The 20,709-nt window shown below is 44.1% G+C and overlaps 1 protein-coding gene across 1 annotated transcript; it reads left to right on the forward strand.

The window, feature by feature from the left end:
* Window positions 1-4,301: 4,301 nt before the first annotated feature.
* Window positions 4,302-4,936, forward strand: LOC125534350 (norbelladine synthase-like). Its single transcript, XM_048697601.1, has 2 exons — window positions 4,302-4,491; window positions 4,629-4,936. The coding sequence occupies exons 1-2, from the start codon at window positions 4,302-4,304 to the stop codon at window positions 4,934-4,936; spliced, it is 498 nt and encodes a 165-aa protein (XP_048553558.1).
* Window positions 4,937-20,709: the final 15,773 nt, after the last annotated feature.

The raw sequence follows: 20,709 nt of genomic DNA on the forward strand, positions 1-20,709 counted from the left end.
TGAACCCTGTTACATGCCAATACTCTGAAATATGAGCCTTACAGGGGACGTGGAGTTTCTAATCCGGAGCTCACATGCACCCGTGTAAACAGGAGAAACCGAAAAAAGTAAAAAACAAACAATCTGTTTTTTTTATCAAACATTGGTGAATGCTTCGCCACCGTGCAAAAATTCTTGATAGAATGTCGTTCGTGGAGGCCTGTACAAAAACCAAAATCGATGCTGCAAAAAGACAACTTTTGGAAGCATTTTGGAGCATCGGTTTATTTCCCCAGACCTTCACCATGGTTATGTTTGCTGGTTCACGTTCCTTTCATTATTTAGACAAGTTTAAATTCAAATTTATTTTTCAAAATCATGCGGCAACCGTCAAGTATAAACCGATAGCCGCGCTGCCCCCACCCCACCTGCCCACCACCAAGCTGGGACATCTTTGTGAGGAATTGACTCAACATATTCTCTCAATCACTCTTCTCTTTATTTGACAAACTCAATCACTTATTTGAATATCTTTATTTGACTGCCCTTAGGAGAAAGCTTTCCCCTCCCCACTCCCGCGACGCGCCCTGCGCACGCGTCTCGGGGGATCCAGATCCGCCGGCGGCGAGCAGCTCCCTCCCCATCCCCTCATCCCCCTCGCCGCTGCCGAAGGGCGTCCGTCGGGCGAAGCCCGTGCGGCGCTGGCAGCGGCGGGGCCTCTCACCTCCCTCCCCTGCTCGGAATCCCGGCAGCGCGGGTCAACCGGCCATGGGGGAGCTGGATCCGGCAAGCTCTCCGGCGGCGGGGACACGCGGATTCTGCAGCAGCTGTGCTGGGAGGCGGTGGTGCGGCTCTGCAGAGGTGGTGGTGGGGACTAGGTCCGGCGAGGTCGATCTAGTCCCCTCGGGGCTGCGGGTGTCGCTGGTGGCGGCGGCCACGGTCAGAGAGGGCGCTGCTCCCACGTCTGGGGGTGGTGCTGCGGTGCGCTGGTCTTGGCCGTGCTGGGCGGCGAGGCGGTGGCGGCCATGGATCTCGATCTGAAGTTGGAGGCTTTCACCGGCGTCTTGTCCTCCTCGACCGGCCGAGATGTGGGCGTCCTCCTGGCGTCCTGTTCGGTGGCGAGGCGCTGGGTGTGGGCTCTGGGTCGGGGGAAACCCTTGACCGGCGTTGCCGGGCACGATGTTGGCAACGCCCGTGGCGCCGTTGTCCCTCTGGTGGGCAACATCGAGACTTACTCCATGCCCTCCGCCTCGTGGTCTCGGGCGAAAGCATACAATCTCTGGATTGGGGCGGCGTTGGCTCGTCAGCGTCATGTTCTTCTTGAAGGCGCCGTCTTGGGTGATCAGCGGTCTGGGATTTGGCGTGGTGTTGGTCTGCTTCTTCAGTAGGGTTCATGCTCGACAGCTGCGGTGGGCTTCTGGGTCTTGGCCGGAGACGGTGGCGATGTACGGGTTTCTTTCAGAGGTGAGGTCGCCAGGGCGGTCGCTCTCTCCTCGGCAACGGGTTTGCCGGTCCAAGCGTGCTCGAGGGTGAGCTGCTTTGCCTGTTGATGGGTCGACGTCCTTCGATCCAGGACGAGAGGGCGGGGGTGCCCTCTTGGGCGGCAGATTCGGATGGTGAACCGAGTGGCCCTGGAAGGCGACCAAGCATGGCTCTCCTCCGGCGACAATTAGCTCCCTTGTCGCGGGCGTGTCCATGTCATGATCTGTAACCGTCGTGGGCTCCAAAGTCCTTTTGGGTTCTTCGGAGCTCGTTAGCTGTTTTGTAGTGCTTTGTATCCGTGTCGATTGTTTTTCTGTTTCTTGTTGTCCTGTTGGTTGTAAGGTGTGGTTATTACTTTGTATATAAAGCGGAGCGAAAGCATTTTTCGGTAATCTACTTAATCTCAACATTGCAAGTGCAGTCAAATGTAGAATAACAAGCATCCCTGCATCTTCTTCCAGAGTAAGATGGCTAATGCGGTTGAGCAAATAATTTTATTTTGAACAAAATGAATATGATTTGATTGCTGATCTCCAAGTACCAATAAACTTTCTATCAATGTGGGTACCATGGAACATGCCATCGATTATCTCCCTGTATATGTCACTACTGGAACCGACAACTTTGCCAAGTGCCCGGGGCACTCGACAATGGCCAGAAACTACTCGGCAAAGTGTTGCTTTCCGTCGCTTTGCCGAGTTCCCAATAAAAGGAACCCTGCAAACAACCGGGTACTAGGCAAACTTACCGATTTTGTTGTTTATTATATATAATGGAGATGAAAAAAGAATTCTATGAGAACAGGTCTCACGCGAGACCCATCCTAATGAATAACATATGACATTCACAAATCACAAAGCATCCCCCATCCCCCACTTAAAATCAATGGAGAGAGGAAGGAAGATTAGATGCTTTGTGATTTGTGAATGTCACGTGTCATCCATCAGGACGAGTCTTACCTGCTAACCCCCCATCCAAAAAAAATCCTAATGCCTAAAAAACAGATATCTAAATATTATGTTAACGAGACCCAATATCTCTCGCCTTTTTCTTTTACAAATTACAAAAAACTTCCAATCTACTCCCTCCGTCCAGAAAAGAATGTCGCCAGTTTAGTTCATTTCTAATTTTCCAAAAAAACCTGTATTTTTCTTTTAAATCTCTTGCTAATCAACCCGTCTCCCACCCCTGTCGCCCGCGCCACAGCTGACGGGCGAAACCTCCTCATCGTTCTGCTCGCATCCCCAGCACCACCTGCGCAGCTGCCACAAAGGTGACCACTGCCTCCTACTCCTTCCGTTTCAAAATAGATAACTCAACTTTATATTAACTTTGTATTAAAATTAATATAAAATTGAGTCATCTATTTTGAAACGGAGGGAGTACGTGCGTAGTCTGCTTTGGCCGCCGGCGCGCTGTCTTCTACTACTCTAGCCTCTTCTGCTGTGCTGTTGTCGTCTTTCTCTGCCTTCGCTGCATCTGCTAGTGGTGGTGCAGCCCCGATCTTCGTCCAGGCGGCCGCCAATCTTCTTCTTCGTCCAGGCCACCCCGGCTGTGCTGCTGTGGAAGGTACCAGCGCCCTCGCCCTGAAATTGCTGTCATATGGACAAATTGGTGTGAGATTGTTTGGGTAGCATCATTGTAGATCTGATATGTGAATTAGCGCACCCGTGGATCATCCAGCTGGATTAGGAATTTATTCTGTAGTGAAATTACTGACTGTATATTGTTCCAGTGATGCATCCATGGATTTATAGTGAATGTACTATGTTTTAGCTGATTGTAATCGCCTATAGTGAATGCATCCATGGATGTTGCTACCTAAAACATGAAAGCAGAGGTCTACTCCAATTCATGAACAGTAATCTGTCCCAGTGATGCATCCATCTACTCCAATTCATGAACAATTAACTGAAGAAGAAGAACAAGGTACTGTTTGATCAAACGATTCAGAGCTCCTCTAGGAGCTTGAGATCACTAGTGATAAACTTATACTCCATCAGTTTGTTTCAAACAGTTTGCTGTCAACTTTAGACTGACTTTTAGACAGAATTTTACTGAACTTAATAATTTTACTGAGCATAATCCATCACTAGTGACTCTGACAAAAAAAAAGGGAATTAAATGCACACAATTGAAGTGCTTGTGCAACCTAAGAAATCTCATCTTTGTTCTCAACTTGTGTACTGTAAAACCTAAGAAATCTGATCTTGTGTTATAATCACTGAGCATATTAACAACAATTCATTTTGTTAACTATATATTGATCCCAGTGTTAACAGTATGCAGTGGATTGCAGTATTGATGTAAACAGTATTGATGTCCTAGTTTTATTTCAGTGTCAACTCAGTGTTACAAGAAGATTCAGTAATTTACAGTAGATCAAATTGCAGTAGATTATTTGCCTCATTGTTACAAGAAGATTCAGTAATTTGATTACAAGAAGATTAACATGTTTTACTCCAGCATCAACAATTATGGACCAGGAGTTGTTAGAATGGACCAACAGTTAACTGTTTTTCAAACTACAACAGTTTCAGCAGTCAACACTTTCATTTGCATAATTACTGACAATTAATAAAAAATCAGGGAAATTTAAGTTAATGTACAGTGAAGATGTAGCTTAAATGAAGTAGTCCTGTTAAATTCAGTGAAGCTCACTAAGATCATGCACAATCAGTCGACACTCAGTTGACATTACTCTACCTGGCGTGGTTGTGATCCGAACCTGTGGTCTACAGGATGCCATTATCCCAACTGACCTGAGTGTCTCAACATACACGAAAGGCGATTTGCAGAAACATAATTCCTCACATCTTACATTCCTTGTCAGCGTGGCAATGGAAGGGGGGAGCCTCTGGCACGAGTTGGAGACCGACCTCCCGGCCGCCGACGTATGGGAGGTCTATGGCGGCCTCGCCATCGGGCGACTAATCCCCCAACTGCTTCCACATGTCCTCTCAAAGGTAGAGCTTGTAGAGGGAGACGGTGGCGTCGGCACAATCCTGCTCGTCACCTTCCCTCCTCAAGGTTCGAATCTCAAGTTCTCAACAGCTGAGCTTCAGTACAGTACAGTACAGTACATATTGTAATCCCAGCTTTCAGGTAAATTTTTATTAAGCCCAACAGGCAATTTTTATCAACCTTTATCTCATCCATTTTGCTAGGAGATTCCGAACCAAGAAGCTACAAGGAGAAGTTCAACGTAATCGACAATGAAAAGTACATCAAGGAGGCAGAAACGATCGAAGGAGGCTTTCTAGATCTCGGCTTTCGGAAACATTTGATGCGAATCGAGATCGTAGGAAAAGAAGATGGCAAATCCGTTATAAGATCCACCGTCGAGTATGAAGTTGATGCCGAGCATGCGAAGAATGTCTCACTTGTCAGTACACAAGCATTGGCTTCTGTTGCTGAGGCCATCACCAAGCACATCAAGGAGCAGAAGAAGAGCCCCGAGCAAGCGACCGAGTAAAATTCAAAAGAACGTGCATGTACCTGAATAAGAGTCTGAAAGACGAAGGGTCCAACTGAAGTGACTGGCAGCCAAGTTTGAGCAAATTTTCCTGTAGTACTATTTTGTTCTATGTTGTGCTCATGCCTTTGGAATTAAATGTTTGTATGTTTTAGATTGTAGTAGTTTCTACCTGTCAACATGAAAATACCATACGAATAGGGCGCATGTGCAGAGGTCAAGCCATTGGCCATGAATGTTAGAAGGGTGATTTTTTTTTCTTCTGAAAGTCCCCTTCTACTCCCGAGCTCATTTGAGCTCGGGATGAGCAGTAAATTCCGAAAGAATGTATTTTTTTTCGAAAAGTACTGAATTATTTTTGGGTGCAAACTTTGACAAATGTTTTCGGAGCTGCAAATTTTCATCTTGAAATCACATTTGTGGAAGTCATGGCAAAAAATCACACTTTTTTTTCTGTTCATGATTGACAAAATAAAAGATTCTCCCCACTAATTTGAATCGGCTTATTCTCAAAGCTGCAAGTACAAAGAAATGTGATCTCTAAAACTCATCTAATAAGGATAGCTTCTATGTTGTGATGGATCCTAAGGTCAGGCGTGGCTACTGTCTAAACTCTCTGAAAAATCATGTGAAGCAGGAGCCCAGAGCGGCGCGGAAGGACTCCTCATCGTGGAACACGTCGTCGATCATCTCACCATACCTCTCTTTCTCGCCGGACAGGCCTCGCCAGCCCGGTCCCGCCGTGCCATCCTGAGCAGGACGTTGTTCATCCCGAGCTCAAATGAGCGCTAGTGATGCCGGAACGGTGGTGAGGTTGTTGGTGCTCCACGCATGCGTGGCGGATCTCGCCGGATCCGGTCGTCAGGAGGCGTTTGGCCTCGGAGATCCGGCATGGATGCACTCACTACAACGATCTACAGGCAAGGGCGCTTGGCTTGACTACTGGTCGCGAGTGCTCGGTCTGCAACAGAGACCATTTGTTTCGGCGAGGCCAACTGAAACAAGGGGTGGGTTGCAAGAACTATACTAGAAATAAAGACTGCTTCTGAGTCGTTTGATCCAAATCAAATCCGACGGCTACGGAGAAGGTGGACGCACACACAAACATCCACCGGTTGAGAGATAGCATTTTCCTAAAAAACAGAGATCTAAATATCTTCAGCTCCTAAATAGCTACTCCCTCCGTTCCTAAATAATATAAATCTTTTTTAGAGATTCCAATATGAACTACACACGGAGCAAAATGATTGAATCTACACTCTAAAGCATGTCTACATACATCTGTATGTAGTCCATATTGAAATCTCTAAAATGGACTTATATTTAGAAATGGAGGGAGTATAACCCACTACCTATCTTTCCTAGACATGCAACTAGGCCACATAAGCAAGTCAAGCATGCAAGCCATAAAATATTTTTTTCGTTACTCTATTTATTAAGTATTGCCACATCATAAATCCATGCATGTCAGTCATAATTTATTTTTTGCATTCGAGTTCATCCTTCACGTTTTGTTAGACATGATACTCTTTTAGTTGCAACTCCTTGTTTTCTATTTTTATATGCTTCATATGTTTTTTAAACTTACATTTGCTTTTGATTAGTTTTAGTTGTTTTTATAGCAATTATTTATGCATTTTTAGCAAGGTTCCACAGCAACGCGCGGGGCATCGGCTAGTTCTATTAACGAGCAGAAATCCAATTTGTCTCTTAGGAGCACGTGCTCCTGCGTGCAATTTTTTTTTGAAGTGTAAAATAAATTCAAAAAATAGATGTGTTCATAGCACTGGTAGAAAAAGGGCCTATAGTCCCGGTTCGTAAGGGCCTTTAGTCCCGGTTCAGGAATCGGGACTAAAGTGTCGGTACTAATACCTCCCCCCTTTAGTCCCGGTTCAATCCAGAACCGGGACTAAAGGCCCTCCACGTGGGCAGTGCGCAGAGCCCAGTCAGGAGACCCTTTGGTCCCGGTTGGTGGCATCAACCGGAACCAATAGGCATCCACGCGTCAGCACTTCTGTGGCTGGGGTTTTTGTTTTTTTTTTGAAAGGGGGGGTGGGGGTTTTGGGGGGTTAATTTAGGTGTTTCATATATTGTGTTAGCTAGTTATAATTAATAGAGAGAAGTGTCCTCTGTTATGTCCGTACTTGGTCGACGCTACGTACTATACATACGTATATAGAGAGGACTAGACACGCTAGCTAGCTAGTAAGCAAACGAAGGAAACAGAAGATCGTCATGAACATATATGCATATATACAGAGATAAGTGATATCGACCACCTCTCCTTCTCCGAGAGATTGGTCGAACAACAAGTTCTCGTATATCTATCTGACACTACCGGCTACATATATACAATAATTATCTCTTACAAATATAATCATACGGACTCAGGTCCATATAGAATTCTCCGTCTTCAGGGATCACGTGGTCAAGAAAGAATGCCGTCAATTCCTCTTGAATTGCTCGCATGCGAGCTGGTGCTAGGAGTTCATCCCGCTTCCGAAACATCTAATTTGAAGAAGGGGGTCAATACATATATATATATAAATGAATGAAACTCAACACAAATGATGGTAATAAAATAAAATTGTGAATGTTGTTATTTACGTACTTCATATTGTTCGTCAGTGTAGCCCCGCTCACAGGTCGTGTGGCGGATGGACTCGCAAACATAGTATCCACAGAAATCATTCCCTTGTTCCTGCCACAACCACTTTACAAGAAATAGAGGTTAATCAAACTGATAAGCAAGAATGCCAAATGGTATTGATGAAACTAGCGCTTGAATGACTAGTAGATGCGCTTAAAATGCTACTATAGCTAGTACTTACTTTCGGGTGTCTAAATTGCAGCTCCTTCGGCAGTCCCGGAGCTTTTCTGATGAATTTTCTCCAAACCCTGCTGTACAAAGAAAACAATTACTTGATATATCAGAAAATGAACAAAGTTGCTGATATGGTGGATAATGATCGATTTAACTTACTTCTCGAGTATTTGAGTCATGTCTGCATAGTCCTTGGGATCTTTTCGTCTTGAGTCTAAGACGGTTACTAGTCCCTGCTCAAGCTTAATATGTAGGAGAATATAGTGGAAACTGCACATGCATGCATAACTCATCAATTACATTACTATAACCTTGACTAATATATAAGGGAAACCGAATACGCACAAGACAGTAACACTCACTTGAAGTTGTAAGGAAAGAGTATTATATCTTTGTTTTGATTTATTATCAACGATTCTAGCATGCTGGCCTCGGTTTCTGCGGCATGAAATTTAACCTGAGTTGCATCTATGAGATATGTGTTAATGAACCCAATATCACCGACTTGTCTTTTCTTCAATTCGACGATCTTCAATCTGCATAATATAGTGAGGATGATTATAAATACATGCAATGAAAGAGCTAAGCTATATAGAGAAACTTAATGACAGAAGTAGTACTACTTACAGACAGTAGCAGGCGACCGTTGTTTTATCGAGGGCCAATTGATTGAAAAACTGATAGAACTCCTCAAATGGAACAGGCAACAGATCAATTCCAACGAGGTCATGCTCCTTTTTAACTTTCACATACAAAGTACTCCTCCCCCCAGAGACTCTGCAGATTTTCAAGTACCAATCATGCAATCTTCGCATCATCATTGATAGAGATCTTTCATCTTTGACGAGAGGCTTCCCGTACTCGTATCTTTGTATCTGCATCTCCATGGGTTCATAATGTACTTCGTCGGGCAGGTAATCTGCACGATTGCTATAACCGGGCACCATCCTCGGATCATTATCGAAGTTGTGGCTAGGCACCTTGAGCGGGGGGCACGATTGCTTCACTTGTTCGCCGAGCTGGGCAATTTGTTTCCCAGCTCGTCGTTCTTTCAGCCTTTGATCACTGACAGTACTTCCCGACCGCTCCGCTTCGGCAAATTCCTTTCCAATAATGCGGTCATAGTTTCCTTTCGGCGGATCAGACTTCGGTGGTTTTGTCAGGGCAGCCAGAGTGCGCTTCACTTTCACCCGATCTACCTTCTCCTCCGGAGGTGGATGTTTCTTTGCTTTCACCCCTTCAAAGAATTTCTTCACTTCTTCTCGCGCGATCTCGGTGTTCTCCTCCTGGGTCCTCTCGTATGGTAACTTCTCTGGAGTCTTCAGAGAAGGACCGAATCTGTATATCCTCCCGCCTCTGGTTGTACTGCTAGACGCCGACCGAGCAGACGTAGCGGTTGTCTTCTTTACTTACTTAAGAGGAGGAGGAGAAGGACTACGACGCGCCGAAGCAGCTGGAGCGGCGGCAGGTCTCTTCCGCCCTTGCTGACGAGGCGGAGAAGGAGGAGGCTGGCTGCTCGGGCGCGTCGGCGCAGGCGAAGAAGGAGGCGGAGTGCCGCCACGCGCCGGAGAAGGAGCCGGCCGAGGGCCCTGATCGTCACTCGCCGGAGGAGGAGGCGGTGGAGGCGGAGTGCCCTGACTCGCCGAAGGAGGAGGAGGAGGCGGTGGCGTCCAGTTCGGAAGGTTGATGAGCTCCTTCCGCCATAGGCATGGAGTCTTCAGAGCAGACCCCAGCCGAGTCTCCCCTTCACCGGTAGGGTGGTCAAGCTGGAGGTCCTCAAATCCCTCCGTTATCTCATCCACCATCACCCTAGCATATCCTTCTGGAATCGGCCGGCAGTGAAAAGTTGCGCCGGGTTCAGTAGGAAAAACAGAGCCAACAGCCGCCTTGACCTTCAAATTCATCCATTGCGTCATAAGGTGGCAATTTTGAGACTCCGTTATAGCATCCACGGGATAACTGGCAGGAGCCGTCAAGGCATGCTCCGGCTGAAGCAGCTCGGTGGAAGCCACGCTGCTTCTGCGCTGAGATGGCGGGGTAGCTTCGGGGGAGTCTTTGGCAGTACGTTTGCTGCGATTTGCTTCTCGTTCCTCTATCGCGTCTACCCTTGCTTGCAGCGCCTGCATTTGGGTCTGCTGCACTTTTTTCCTCCTCTCATGGGATTTGTAACCGCCTGCGTCCGGAAACCCAACCTTCCACGGAATGGAGCCTGGCGTGCCTCGTGTCCATCCAGGGTGCTCAGGATTCCCGAGGGCCATTGTGAGCTCGTCGTTCTCTCTGTCTGGAAAGAACGTCCCTTCATGCGCTGCTTCGATATACTGCTTAAGCTTACTGACTGGTATGTCCATTTGATCGTTCGTCCAAATGCACTTCCCTGTTACAGGGTCCAGTGTTCCGCCAGCCCCGAAGAACCAAGTCCGGCAACGGTCTGGCCAGTTAATTGTCTCTGGTTCGATCCCTTTATGAACCAGATCATTCTCAGTCTTGGACCACTTAGGCCGGGCTACGAGGTAGCCACCTGACCCCGTGCGATGGTGAAGCTTCTTCTTCGCAGCATTTTGCTTGTTTGTCGCCGACATCTTCTTACTCTTTTCCGATGTCTTGTGGGCCACAAATGCGGGCCACTGATCTCTGATATTCTCATATCTGCCCTTGAATTCTGGTGTCTCATTATTTTCGACAAACTTATTCAGCTCTTTCTTCCACCTCCTGAATAGTTCTACCATCCTCTTCAGAGCAAAAGACTTGATTAATTTCTCTTTAACTAGGTTCTCTGGATTATCCTCAGGCGGTAGGGTAAAATTTGACTTCAGCTCAGTCCAAAGATCATTTTTCTGCATATCATTGACATAAGAGACCTCAGGGTCTTCTGTAGCCGGCTTAAACCATTGCTGGATGCTTATCGGGATCTTGTCCCTAACCAGAACCCCGCACTGAGCAACAAATGCGCTCTTTGTCCGGAGGGGTTCAATAGGTTGGCCGTCGGGCGTGATTGCTATGATCTCAAACTTTTCATCCGAGCTCAACTTTTTCTTCGGGCCTCGTCTCTTTACCGAAGTTGTGCTCGATCCGGAGGGCTAGAAAAAAGAACAAAGACTTAATTAATATGTGTACATACCAAAACAATGAATGCATCAATCAGCTAGTCAGCATAGGCTTAACTAATATATATACCTGGCCGGACTCGGTTCGGTCACCGGAGCCGTCATCACGGTCTCCTTCTTGCACCGGCATTGGGTCACTGGAGCAGTCCTCATGTTCTTCTTCTTGCACCGGCATTAGGTCACCGTAGCCAGCTTGTTCACCCTCTCCTTCCAGACCATCGGTTTCGTTGAGAAACAACGAGATGGCATCACTTCCTTCTGCGATTATGTCCCTCAACAACGCTTCTTTTGTTACTTCGTCTAGGGCGGTGTCCATAGTTTCTACAAATATTTACAACATGGCAATTATTATTCAAACATGACAGATGGATATATTAGTGCCAAACGTAGAACTAGCTACCTAATCATAGTAAGCTATCGGGAGGGGGTATATATCGACAACGACGACACTACATCTATGTCCCTCGACGACCCTCGTTCCCGATAAAAAAAAGAGGAAGAAGAAGAAAAATAAGAGGAGAAGAAAGAATAGAGGAGAAGATCTCCTCTATTCTTTCTTCTCCTCTTTTTTTTCTTCTTCCTCTTCTTTTCTTATCCTCGCCTCTCTCATGAATGTCCGACGTTCTCGACCCCCCCATGTGTCGAAGAAAAAAAAGAAGAAAAAAAGAGGAGAAGAAGAAAAATAGAGGAGAAGAGAATAGAGGAGAAGATCTCCTCTATTCTTTCTTCTCCTCTTTTTTTTCTTCTTCCTCTTCTTTTTTTATCCTCTTCTTCCTCTCATGTTCGATAGGATCGCCGAGGGGTCGGGAGGTTGCCTAGTGTCAAGGGATTCAACAAAACCATGTCTTCATCATTAGGCGAAAGTAACATGTGCATGATGGTACGAAGCTCTTCAAAGTTGTTCTGGAACGGAGTCCCAGATAGGATAATTCGCTTTTTGGTACAAAGTTCAGCAAGAGCCTTCCGAATATCGCTATTTGGAAGGCCTTTGCTGAATTCGTACCAAAAGGCGGATTATTCTATCCGGGACTCCATTCCAAAACAACTTTGCAGAACTTCGTACCAACATGCCCTGGTTACTTCCGGCTAATGATGAAGGCATGGATTTCTTCAATACTTTGACACTAGGAAACCTCTCTCTACTTCCGGCTAATAAGAATAAGAAGAAGAAGAAGAAGAAGAAGAAGAAGAAGAAGAAAAAAAAGAGGAGAAGAAGAAAGGAATAGTGGAGAAGAAGAGAAAATAGAATATTCTATTTTCTCTTCTTCTCCACTATTCCTTTCTTCTTCTCCTCTTCTTTTTCTTCTTTTTTCTTCTTCTTATTTATTTCTCCTCTTCTTTTCGGTAGAGGAAACCCTAAATAGCTAGCAAGTATCGTGGGTGTGAGATACATGTGGCCTTCGGTGTCGGACACTACATCCACGTCCCACAAGTGACGTGGGCGTCGAAGCCCACGGCACTTGTGGGATGTGGGTGTAGTGTCCGACACCGACGGTACATGTATCTCACACTGACGATACTTTCTATTTAGGGTTTCTCCTCTACCGCTCCTCGACCTCTCGACAACCCTCGTTCCCGATAAAATAAAGAGGAAGAAGAAGAAGAAAAAAGAAGAAAAGAAAGAATAGAGGAGAAGACTTCCTCTTCTTCCTCTCCTCTTCTTCTCCCTCTTCTTCCCCTTCTTCCTCGCCTCTCTCATGAATGTCCGACGTTCTCGACCCCCCCCATGTGTCGAAGAAAAAAAAGAAGAAAAAAAAGAAGAGAAGAAGAAAGGAATAGAGGAGAAAAGAGAAAATAGAATATATATTCTAATTTTCTCTTCTTCTCCTCTATTCCTTTCTTCTTCTCCTCTTCCTTTTCTTCCTCTCCTCGTCTTCTCCTTCTTCTTCTCCTTCTTTCTCTACTTATTTTCCTTTTCCTTATTTTACTTTTTCCTCTCCACTAACATCATCATATATATGAAAAAATGCATATATGAAAAAAAAAACATCATCATATATATCATCTATCATCTATGAACAAAAATATTCCTAGATACATAAAAAATTTCTACAAATGAAAATAACCTAAAAAAATCATATGATCATCTATGAACAAAAAAAACATCATTTGATCATCTATCATCTATGAACAAAAAAATCATCATTTGATCATCTATCATCTATGAACAAAAATATTCATCATTTGATCATCTATCATCTATAAACAAAAATATTCCTAGATACATAAAAAATTCTACAAATGAAAATAACCTAAAAAAAATCATATGATCATCTATGAACAAAAAAAACATCATTTGATCATCTATCATGCATCTATGAACAAAAAAATCATCATTTGATCTCTATCATCTATGAACAAAAATTTGCAAAGGGATGGCGCCGGCGGCCGGACCAAGCTAAGGAGAGGTCGGCGGCGAGGATGGCGTCGGGGCAGGGGCGCGGGCGACGGCGAGGGCGGGCCGGGGCGGCGCGCGGGCGACGGCGACGGGGGCGGGCCGGGGCGGCCGCGTCGGGGCAGGGGCGGGCCGGGGCAGGGGCCCGGGCGACGGCGAGGGCGCGGGCGACGACGGGCACGGGCGAGGCGACGGCGACGGCGGGGCAGCCTGGCGGCGTCGGCGTCGGGGCGGCAACTGCGAGAGACGGGAGTGAAAATTTCCAAAGTCTGAACTTATATAGCAAAGCCTTTAGTCCCGGTTCGTGGCACAACCCGGGACTAAAGGTGGGCATTAGTCCCGGTTGGTGCCACCAACTGGGACCAAAGGCCAATTTTTGGCAGCCCAAAGGGCAGGAAGCAGCGGCCTTTAGTCCAAATGCTACCTGCAAAAAATTAGGTGAAAAGCTTAGAACATTTTGGCCTTCACAAAAGGAAAATAAGTTGAACGCCAAACGTTACCTCCAAATGTTACACCAAACTTTGTTTTTTTCATCGACAAAACACTGCTACTTCGTTTCACATGAAAATTGTCAAGCATACTTGCGACACTAACATGAACATCTACAAAAAAATTAGATCTTTTAAAATGTATTTACTATTTGTTTTAAATTTACTGTTCTTTAGAGGGCAAGTGCACCAGGGAGCCAAAACAACCCTCCCATTAAGAGACCCAATATTGCTTGCTTAATAGCTAGTACAACATATCTTCTAACAAAAGGATTCATCATATATCTGCTAAAAATTCCTGGAAATATATGTAGATAAAAATATATTATTATATATTTCCTCCATTCTAAATTAATTGAAGTTCTATTTTTTTCCTAAGTTAAATATTTTAAATTTGACAAGGACCAGAAAGAAATGCAGGGAGTATATATTTGAATTCAGGCAAATTTAATATGCATTCATAGGTGAGATGGGCCTCCATAGCCCACTTATATTAGGGTTTCGTCTGCAAGTAACAGAGATCCGAATGCCTCAAAAACAGATATTTAGATCTCTGTTTTTAAGGCATTCAGATCTTTTTTTTTCACCTAAAAAAAGATCCGAATGCCTTAAAAACAGAGATCTAAATATCTTCAATTCCTAAATACCTATAACACACTACATATTATTTCCTAGACATGCAACCAGACCACATAAGCAAGTCATGCATGCAAGTCATAATTTTTTTTCCATTACTCTATGCATTCAGTATTGCCACATTAGTGTTCATCCTTACATTTGGTTAGGAACGATATTCTATTAACTGCAACTCATTTTTTTCCTATTTTTCTACGCTTCATATGTTTTTTAAACTTGCATTTGCTTTTCATTAGTTTTAGTTGTTTTATAGCAATTATTTACGTATTTTTTAGCAAGGTTCCACAACAACGCACAGGGCATCGTCTAGTTCTATTAACAAACAGAAATCCAATTCGACTCTTAGGAGCACATGGTCCTGCGTGTGAAAAATGCTTTTTTAAATGTAAAAAAATCAAATAAATAGACGTGTTCATAGTCACATCCAAATGCTAACTGCAAAATTTTAGGTGAAAAGCTTAAAACATTTTAGCCTTCACAAAAAAAAAGTTGAACGCCAAACGTTACCTCCAAATGTTACACCCAACTTTGTTTTTCTCATTGACAAAACACCGCTACTTCGTTTCACATGAAAATTGTCAAGCATGCTTGCGACACTAACATGAACATCTACAAAAAGAATCATAATTTTTAAAATTTATTTACTATTTATTTTAAATTTACTGTTCACTAGAACAAATGCACCCAAGAGCCAAAACTGGCCTACGAGACCCAATATTGCTTGCTTAATAGCTAGTACAACATATCTTCTAACAAAAAGCTACATCATAATATCTGCTAAAAATTCCCGGAAAAATATGTAGATAAAAATATTTCATTATATACTTTCTCCATTCTAAATTAATTGAAGTTCTATACTTTTCGTAAATTCAATATTTTAATGTTTGACAAGGTCTACAGAAATATAAGTTAAACATCGACGATACCAAATATATGCTCCCTCTGTTTCTTTTTAGTCCGCACATAAAATTTGTCTGTATTCAAATTTCGTAAAGTTTGACTAACTTCATATGAAAAAAACATCAATATTCATAGTACATAATTAATATCATTAGATGCATGATGAAATTAATTTTCATACTATATAACTTTAGTATGATAGATGTTGATATTTTTTAATATAAACTTTGGTCAAACTTTGCGTAATTTGACTTCAAACAAATTTTATATGCGGAGTAAAAGGTAACAAAGGGTGTATAATATGTAAATATATTTATGACTAGTGTGATGAAACTAGTTTGGTTTTGTAGATGTTGATCTATTTTTCTACGGTCGTCAAAGTTATTGAAGTTGGAAGAATATCGCATGAAAACCAACATTTGGTGGAAACCATGCAGAAAAGATGATTTGAAATTTTGAAAAAAAAGACCCGGAATAAAGCTAGAACGTCAAATAATTTAAAATTTTCAGAAATAAGTACAAATCTTCCCTATCAGAACATTTCACCACTAACAAAAGGTCCATACCTGCATGCACATTCATATTTACCGAACTACTATTGGTATGTACTTAGGCACAAACACAATATAAGTGATTGCAGCAAACAAAGCGACGCACCCCCAACATTTGCACCCCAGCCGCTCAAATGTTGGCACATCTTCCGGATACAGTGCTGCCATCTATCCATTGAGTCAGCTAAAGGACCGTGCCGTGCCGTGCCGGTGAGGAGGTTGGCAGCACGCCCCGCTGCCAGCAATCCCGCACCACGTCACCAAAACCAGGGTGTTCGAGCCACTGAAGCTCGAAATAGAACCTCGCCCGCCTCTTGGCGCGAGCCTCCTCGGAATCTAAAACCAGCGGACAATGATCCGACCCCAGGCGAGTCATTGCCGCAAGTGAGCAAGATGGGAATGTGTGCTCCCACTCTGGAGACACAAAGACCCGATCTAAGACACATTGGGTCGGGTCCGTTTGTTTATTGGGACTGCCTAGAACTCATTTAGATGAGATATAATTTGGTCTTATTCATCTTGAAAATAAAAACAGATACAACCCACGTCAGCACACACGTATCTTATAGCATCACATCCAATGGCTATAAAAGGTGAATGAGACCAAATTATATCTCATCTAAATGAGTTCTAAAAAAACTTTTGTTTATTCATCCATGTGTAGCTGGCACCGACCTGGTCTAATTCTAGCAGTTCCAGATCCGTGATCCAATTGTTAAACGTGTCAAGCAGTTGAAGGTTAACTAGGTGCGAGTTCTTGTTTTTGTCATCCATGGTTCTCACCAGATTGAAGTCACCGCCGACAACAACCGGATTTTATCGCGAAGTTCAGCCAAAAACCCAACAGATTTAGAGTGGTCTGCTGGGCCGTAGACCATTATAAGTTCCCACTGAAATTGGATGTTCCGTTGGGTTAGTTCTGCACTAACAAAGTATTGGCCAACAGCTAATCTAGAGACCTCAAAAGTGTCCTTTCTGACCCCTAACAGAATTCCTCACTACTCTGTATCGTTCTGTATCGTTCGGCCATGTAACTTGATTGTGTTGCTTTATATATAAAACGGGGCGAAAGCTTGTTTTAAGATATTGGCTCTATCAATAGAGGATTTGGGATTCAACTAATAACAACTAGTGGATCCAATCACAAGGTCTGACGAACTAATTCTTCTATTTGCAGCACATTACTGCTGCAGCCAAAGAAAGGCGCTTGTAATGGGGATATAAGTAAGCTTTGACACAATGACACTCCTGTTTTACACTTCCAGACACACTCTTGTAGATATTGTCAATACATCCAGATTGGGGTAGCTGACTGAAATTCTTCAATATATATGGTTCCAAGTGGAGTGCTAAGGAGTCCGAAGAAAAGATCAATGAAATCTTGTCCAGCTTCAGCATATAGCACTGAATCAGCCTTTGCATGAACAAGGGAAGTGCTGTTCTGAGCTCGGTCTCATATGTGCTCGTTATCTGAATCGCCCGTTGGCATCTAGATCCCCATCAGCCCACCGTATGTGTCAGGGTATTCCATATGGTATATGCGCACAAATTCAAGGCCATGGTCCACCCATCTATCGCAATCAATGCGACAGTTGCCGTCTAACGCAAGAAGGCTCAGGCGCGGGACACCGTTCTGGGCCACGGCTTAAATGTAATAACGGACGCCGTGTACACCGGCCCCTTTATTTTTCTCCATCCCCTCTCCCCCCACCATTTTTCCACAACACCGCTACCCTAGATCTGAATAACCAGAGCATTCAACAGAACGAACCAAACTTCAAGAATAAGCAAAATCACCCCAAGCCAAGGATTCAACACTACAAACTGCAAGAATCAGTAACATCAAGCATGCAACTATGACTACAGCCATCATCGCACCATGGGCAATTAATTAACTGAAACAACGCCAGATTTTTTAACTACAGCTCAGCCCGCCAACGAGTGCAACACCAAATCAGAAATAGTCCACGACAACACAACATCACAGGTTACAAATAACCAGGAACAGCCCCTTAGACCTAGCACTACACTCGAGCATCACACATTTTCTAACCTCATCTCCATTGCCTTGGTGCAGGTGTTCCTCTTATGGCCTTCATACCCACAATTCTCACACCTTGCAGGCTTCCGGGGTTGCTTCGGGGACATCACCCCTGCCCAGCCATGTTCTTTTATGCAATTCTTCGTTCGATTCTAGTCTGCAATCATGACATAAGCAAGTTAATCAGTTCATCCTAGAAGAACCATAAGGTGATGATCGTACATCATCAAACAAGCCATATTACCAATGAGTATTGTCTTCGGCACCACGCCTCTCATCATCCGTACAAAGTCTGGAAAAACACACTCAAAACTCTCGCCAGTCTAGTGGCATACCAGTACACCAGGCAGTATAATACTCTGAAAATTGTTGTTAACCCCAACAAAAAGTCTGAATATGTGTCGTAAAGGTTCGTCTGGTACGTTGCACCAAACGTCACTACGTCGCCAAAGAAACTGTATTGCAGACTGCTGCTGCCATTCGCTCACAACACGTTTTTTATCCGACCTTCTTTGTCTGCCTGCACATGGTATGTAAAGTGTAGATCCTTTGCCCCCAATTCAGCAAACACTTCCATTTGTCTTCCTCACATCGTCATCCGCCTGCTCCTTGCTATCTTTCCACGCAGATTTTTCATAGACTTCTTCATAAACGGCACACTCACACCGGCAGGACCTAGACCTAGTGTTCTCCACGCCGGCCTTTCCCCTGCAAAAAAATATCACAGCATGTGCATAAATTACCCACAAGCAAAAAATAGAAAATAATTTATATTGTCTGCCGACGGCACATACCAAGCACCCGCACATGACCTCCTGCATGCCCTTCATCCTCTCGACATTCACTCTACTCTTCTTGTACCTTGTTCCAAATCCCCTCTCCCAGGAATAAAAGTTGTAGAAATCATAAGCTTCTCCGAGCGAATCGAAGCTTGAGCCCAGCATCAGCACAATGACGTTCTCTGAAGGGTTCTCTGCATACCCCCTTACAACTTTCTCAAATGCAGTTACACACGACGGGCATGGTTTCCTGCAATGAGTGCCTGTGCCTATCCTTACCCTGCAATTGCAGTGACCATGCCTTAGGAGTTGTGCTACACTTTCAAACCCAACATCCTCATGAAACAGGGATTAAATCTAAGAGATGCAGACATTTCCCAACCCAACAGCCTCATCAACATAGCTATTAAAATTTAAATCTAACAACTGGCCACATTTTCCGAACCAAACAACCACAACGAACAGCAATTACACTCAGCTCATCTCGGGAAACATGAAAAGAACTAAAACCGTCCCACAACAATGAGCTTTCATATGCATTTTCTGCCGCTCACAAGCACCAACAATGGAATGCTTCGATGTTCATTGTCTTGTACCTGGAAACCCATGAAAACCACACCCAAAGTGGGCTGACTGTGCCTCTAGAATTTCCATTTTAACTGTCCATTCATGCCCAGAGCACACACTAATCCAGTTTTTCTAATCCTACATCACTTTGATGCCACCCCCATCTAATCCAGTGTCACACTCTGCTTGCAATTGTAAACTTTCCAACTATATCAATTTCCAAAGTGCAGTAAATGGAAAACTACAAAAGGGATTCGAGCTGACGGACCTCTTAGCCCATCCAGGTGGCTGCGGGGTCATCTTCCCCATGGACATTTCTGACGCCTGCGATGACGACTCGTGTCAATCCTCCCCTCCCCTTCCCTCCTCGCAGATCTGTGTGTCCGCACTCATGGTCGGCGCCGGCGCTGCCAGCCCCCTTGCGTGTCGCTGTCACTTGGACGGTGCCCGGTAACGAAACCAGCAACCGGAGCCGCCGGATCCACTGGAACTGCGCTCTCATCCACCTCCTCAACAAATGAGAACCTGCGTGCAGCAATGGCCATAAGAAAAAGAGATGAGTCAACAAATTGGAGACTAGATCAGCACCTTGGATTCACCATCTACCACGGCCAAGATAGATATACCTGCAAAATACGAATGCACTATACACACTACATGTGTCCATGATCATGGTTAACTTCTCTCTAAAAAAATTAAATGCTGCATCCATACCAGTTTAGACTATGGATTTACATCTGACAATCCATTGCTAATTATCATCACACTATAATTCCACAGGCCATGTACACAGAATTCTAGCCACATATATTAAAACTTGCTAACGTAAGTCATTCAGGGAGAGCAGTATTTAGAATCAGCTGCACGCAGTTTTTATCCAGCACTTCCGAATTTTGCACACTCTCCATATGCTCTAGACCTTTTTCATGACAACATAGAACCATACAACCCGGTGCCGGAAATCATCTGAATTTTGCACACTCTCCATATGCTCTAGACCTTTTTCATGACAACATAGAACCACATACAACCCGGTGCCGGCAATCATCCATTTGAAACCACTTTGCATTGTTTCTCATTTATGCTATATTTTTCCATCACCTTCTGCACTCACTTCATTCATCTTGTATGCAACAGGACGGAACATAGACCAAACTAAATAGCATCTACAACATTTTCCATTTGCAACTGCAGATTCCACATTTTGCACCATCTTAGATGAATGTTTAATTAACACCCTGACGACTGCTGTCATGGATCTACAAAGTTTTATTATGTAGATAGTAATACTTAATGTGCTCTCAAAATCCATATAAATGGCTCCACTGCTCAGTACTAGAGCTTAGTACGACCTCCCCAAGCTGTATTATAATTGCAATGATGTGTCTACCAATCTTAAATCGACAAGATGCATCGGCTATCTACTGTCACAAAAAATTCAATCAACACAGCACAACCATACACGGCTGAAAAAATACGTTAATGAAA

This window comes from Triticum urartu, chromosome 2 (assembly GCF_003073215.2).
Source record: "Triticum urartu cultivar G1812 chromosome 2, Tu2.1, whole genome shotgun sequence".
NCBI classification, from domain to species: domain Eukaryota; kingdom Viridiplantae; phylum Streptophyta; class Magnoliopsida; order Poales; family Poaceae; genus Triticum; species Triticum urartu.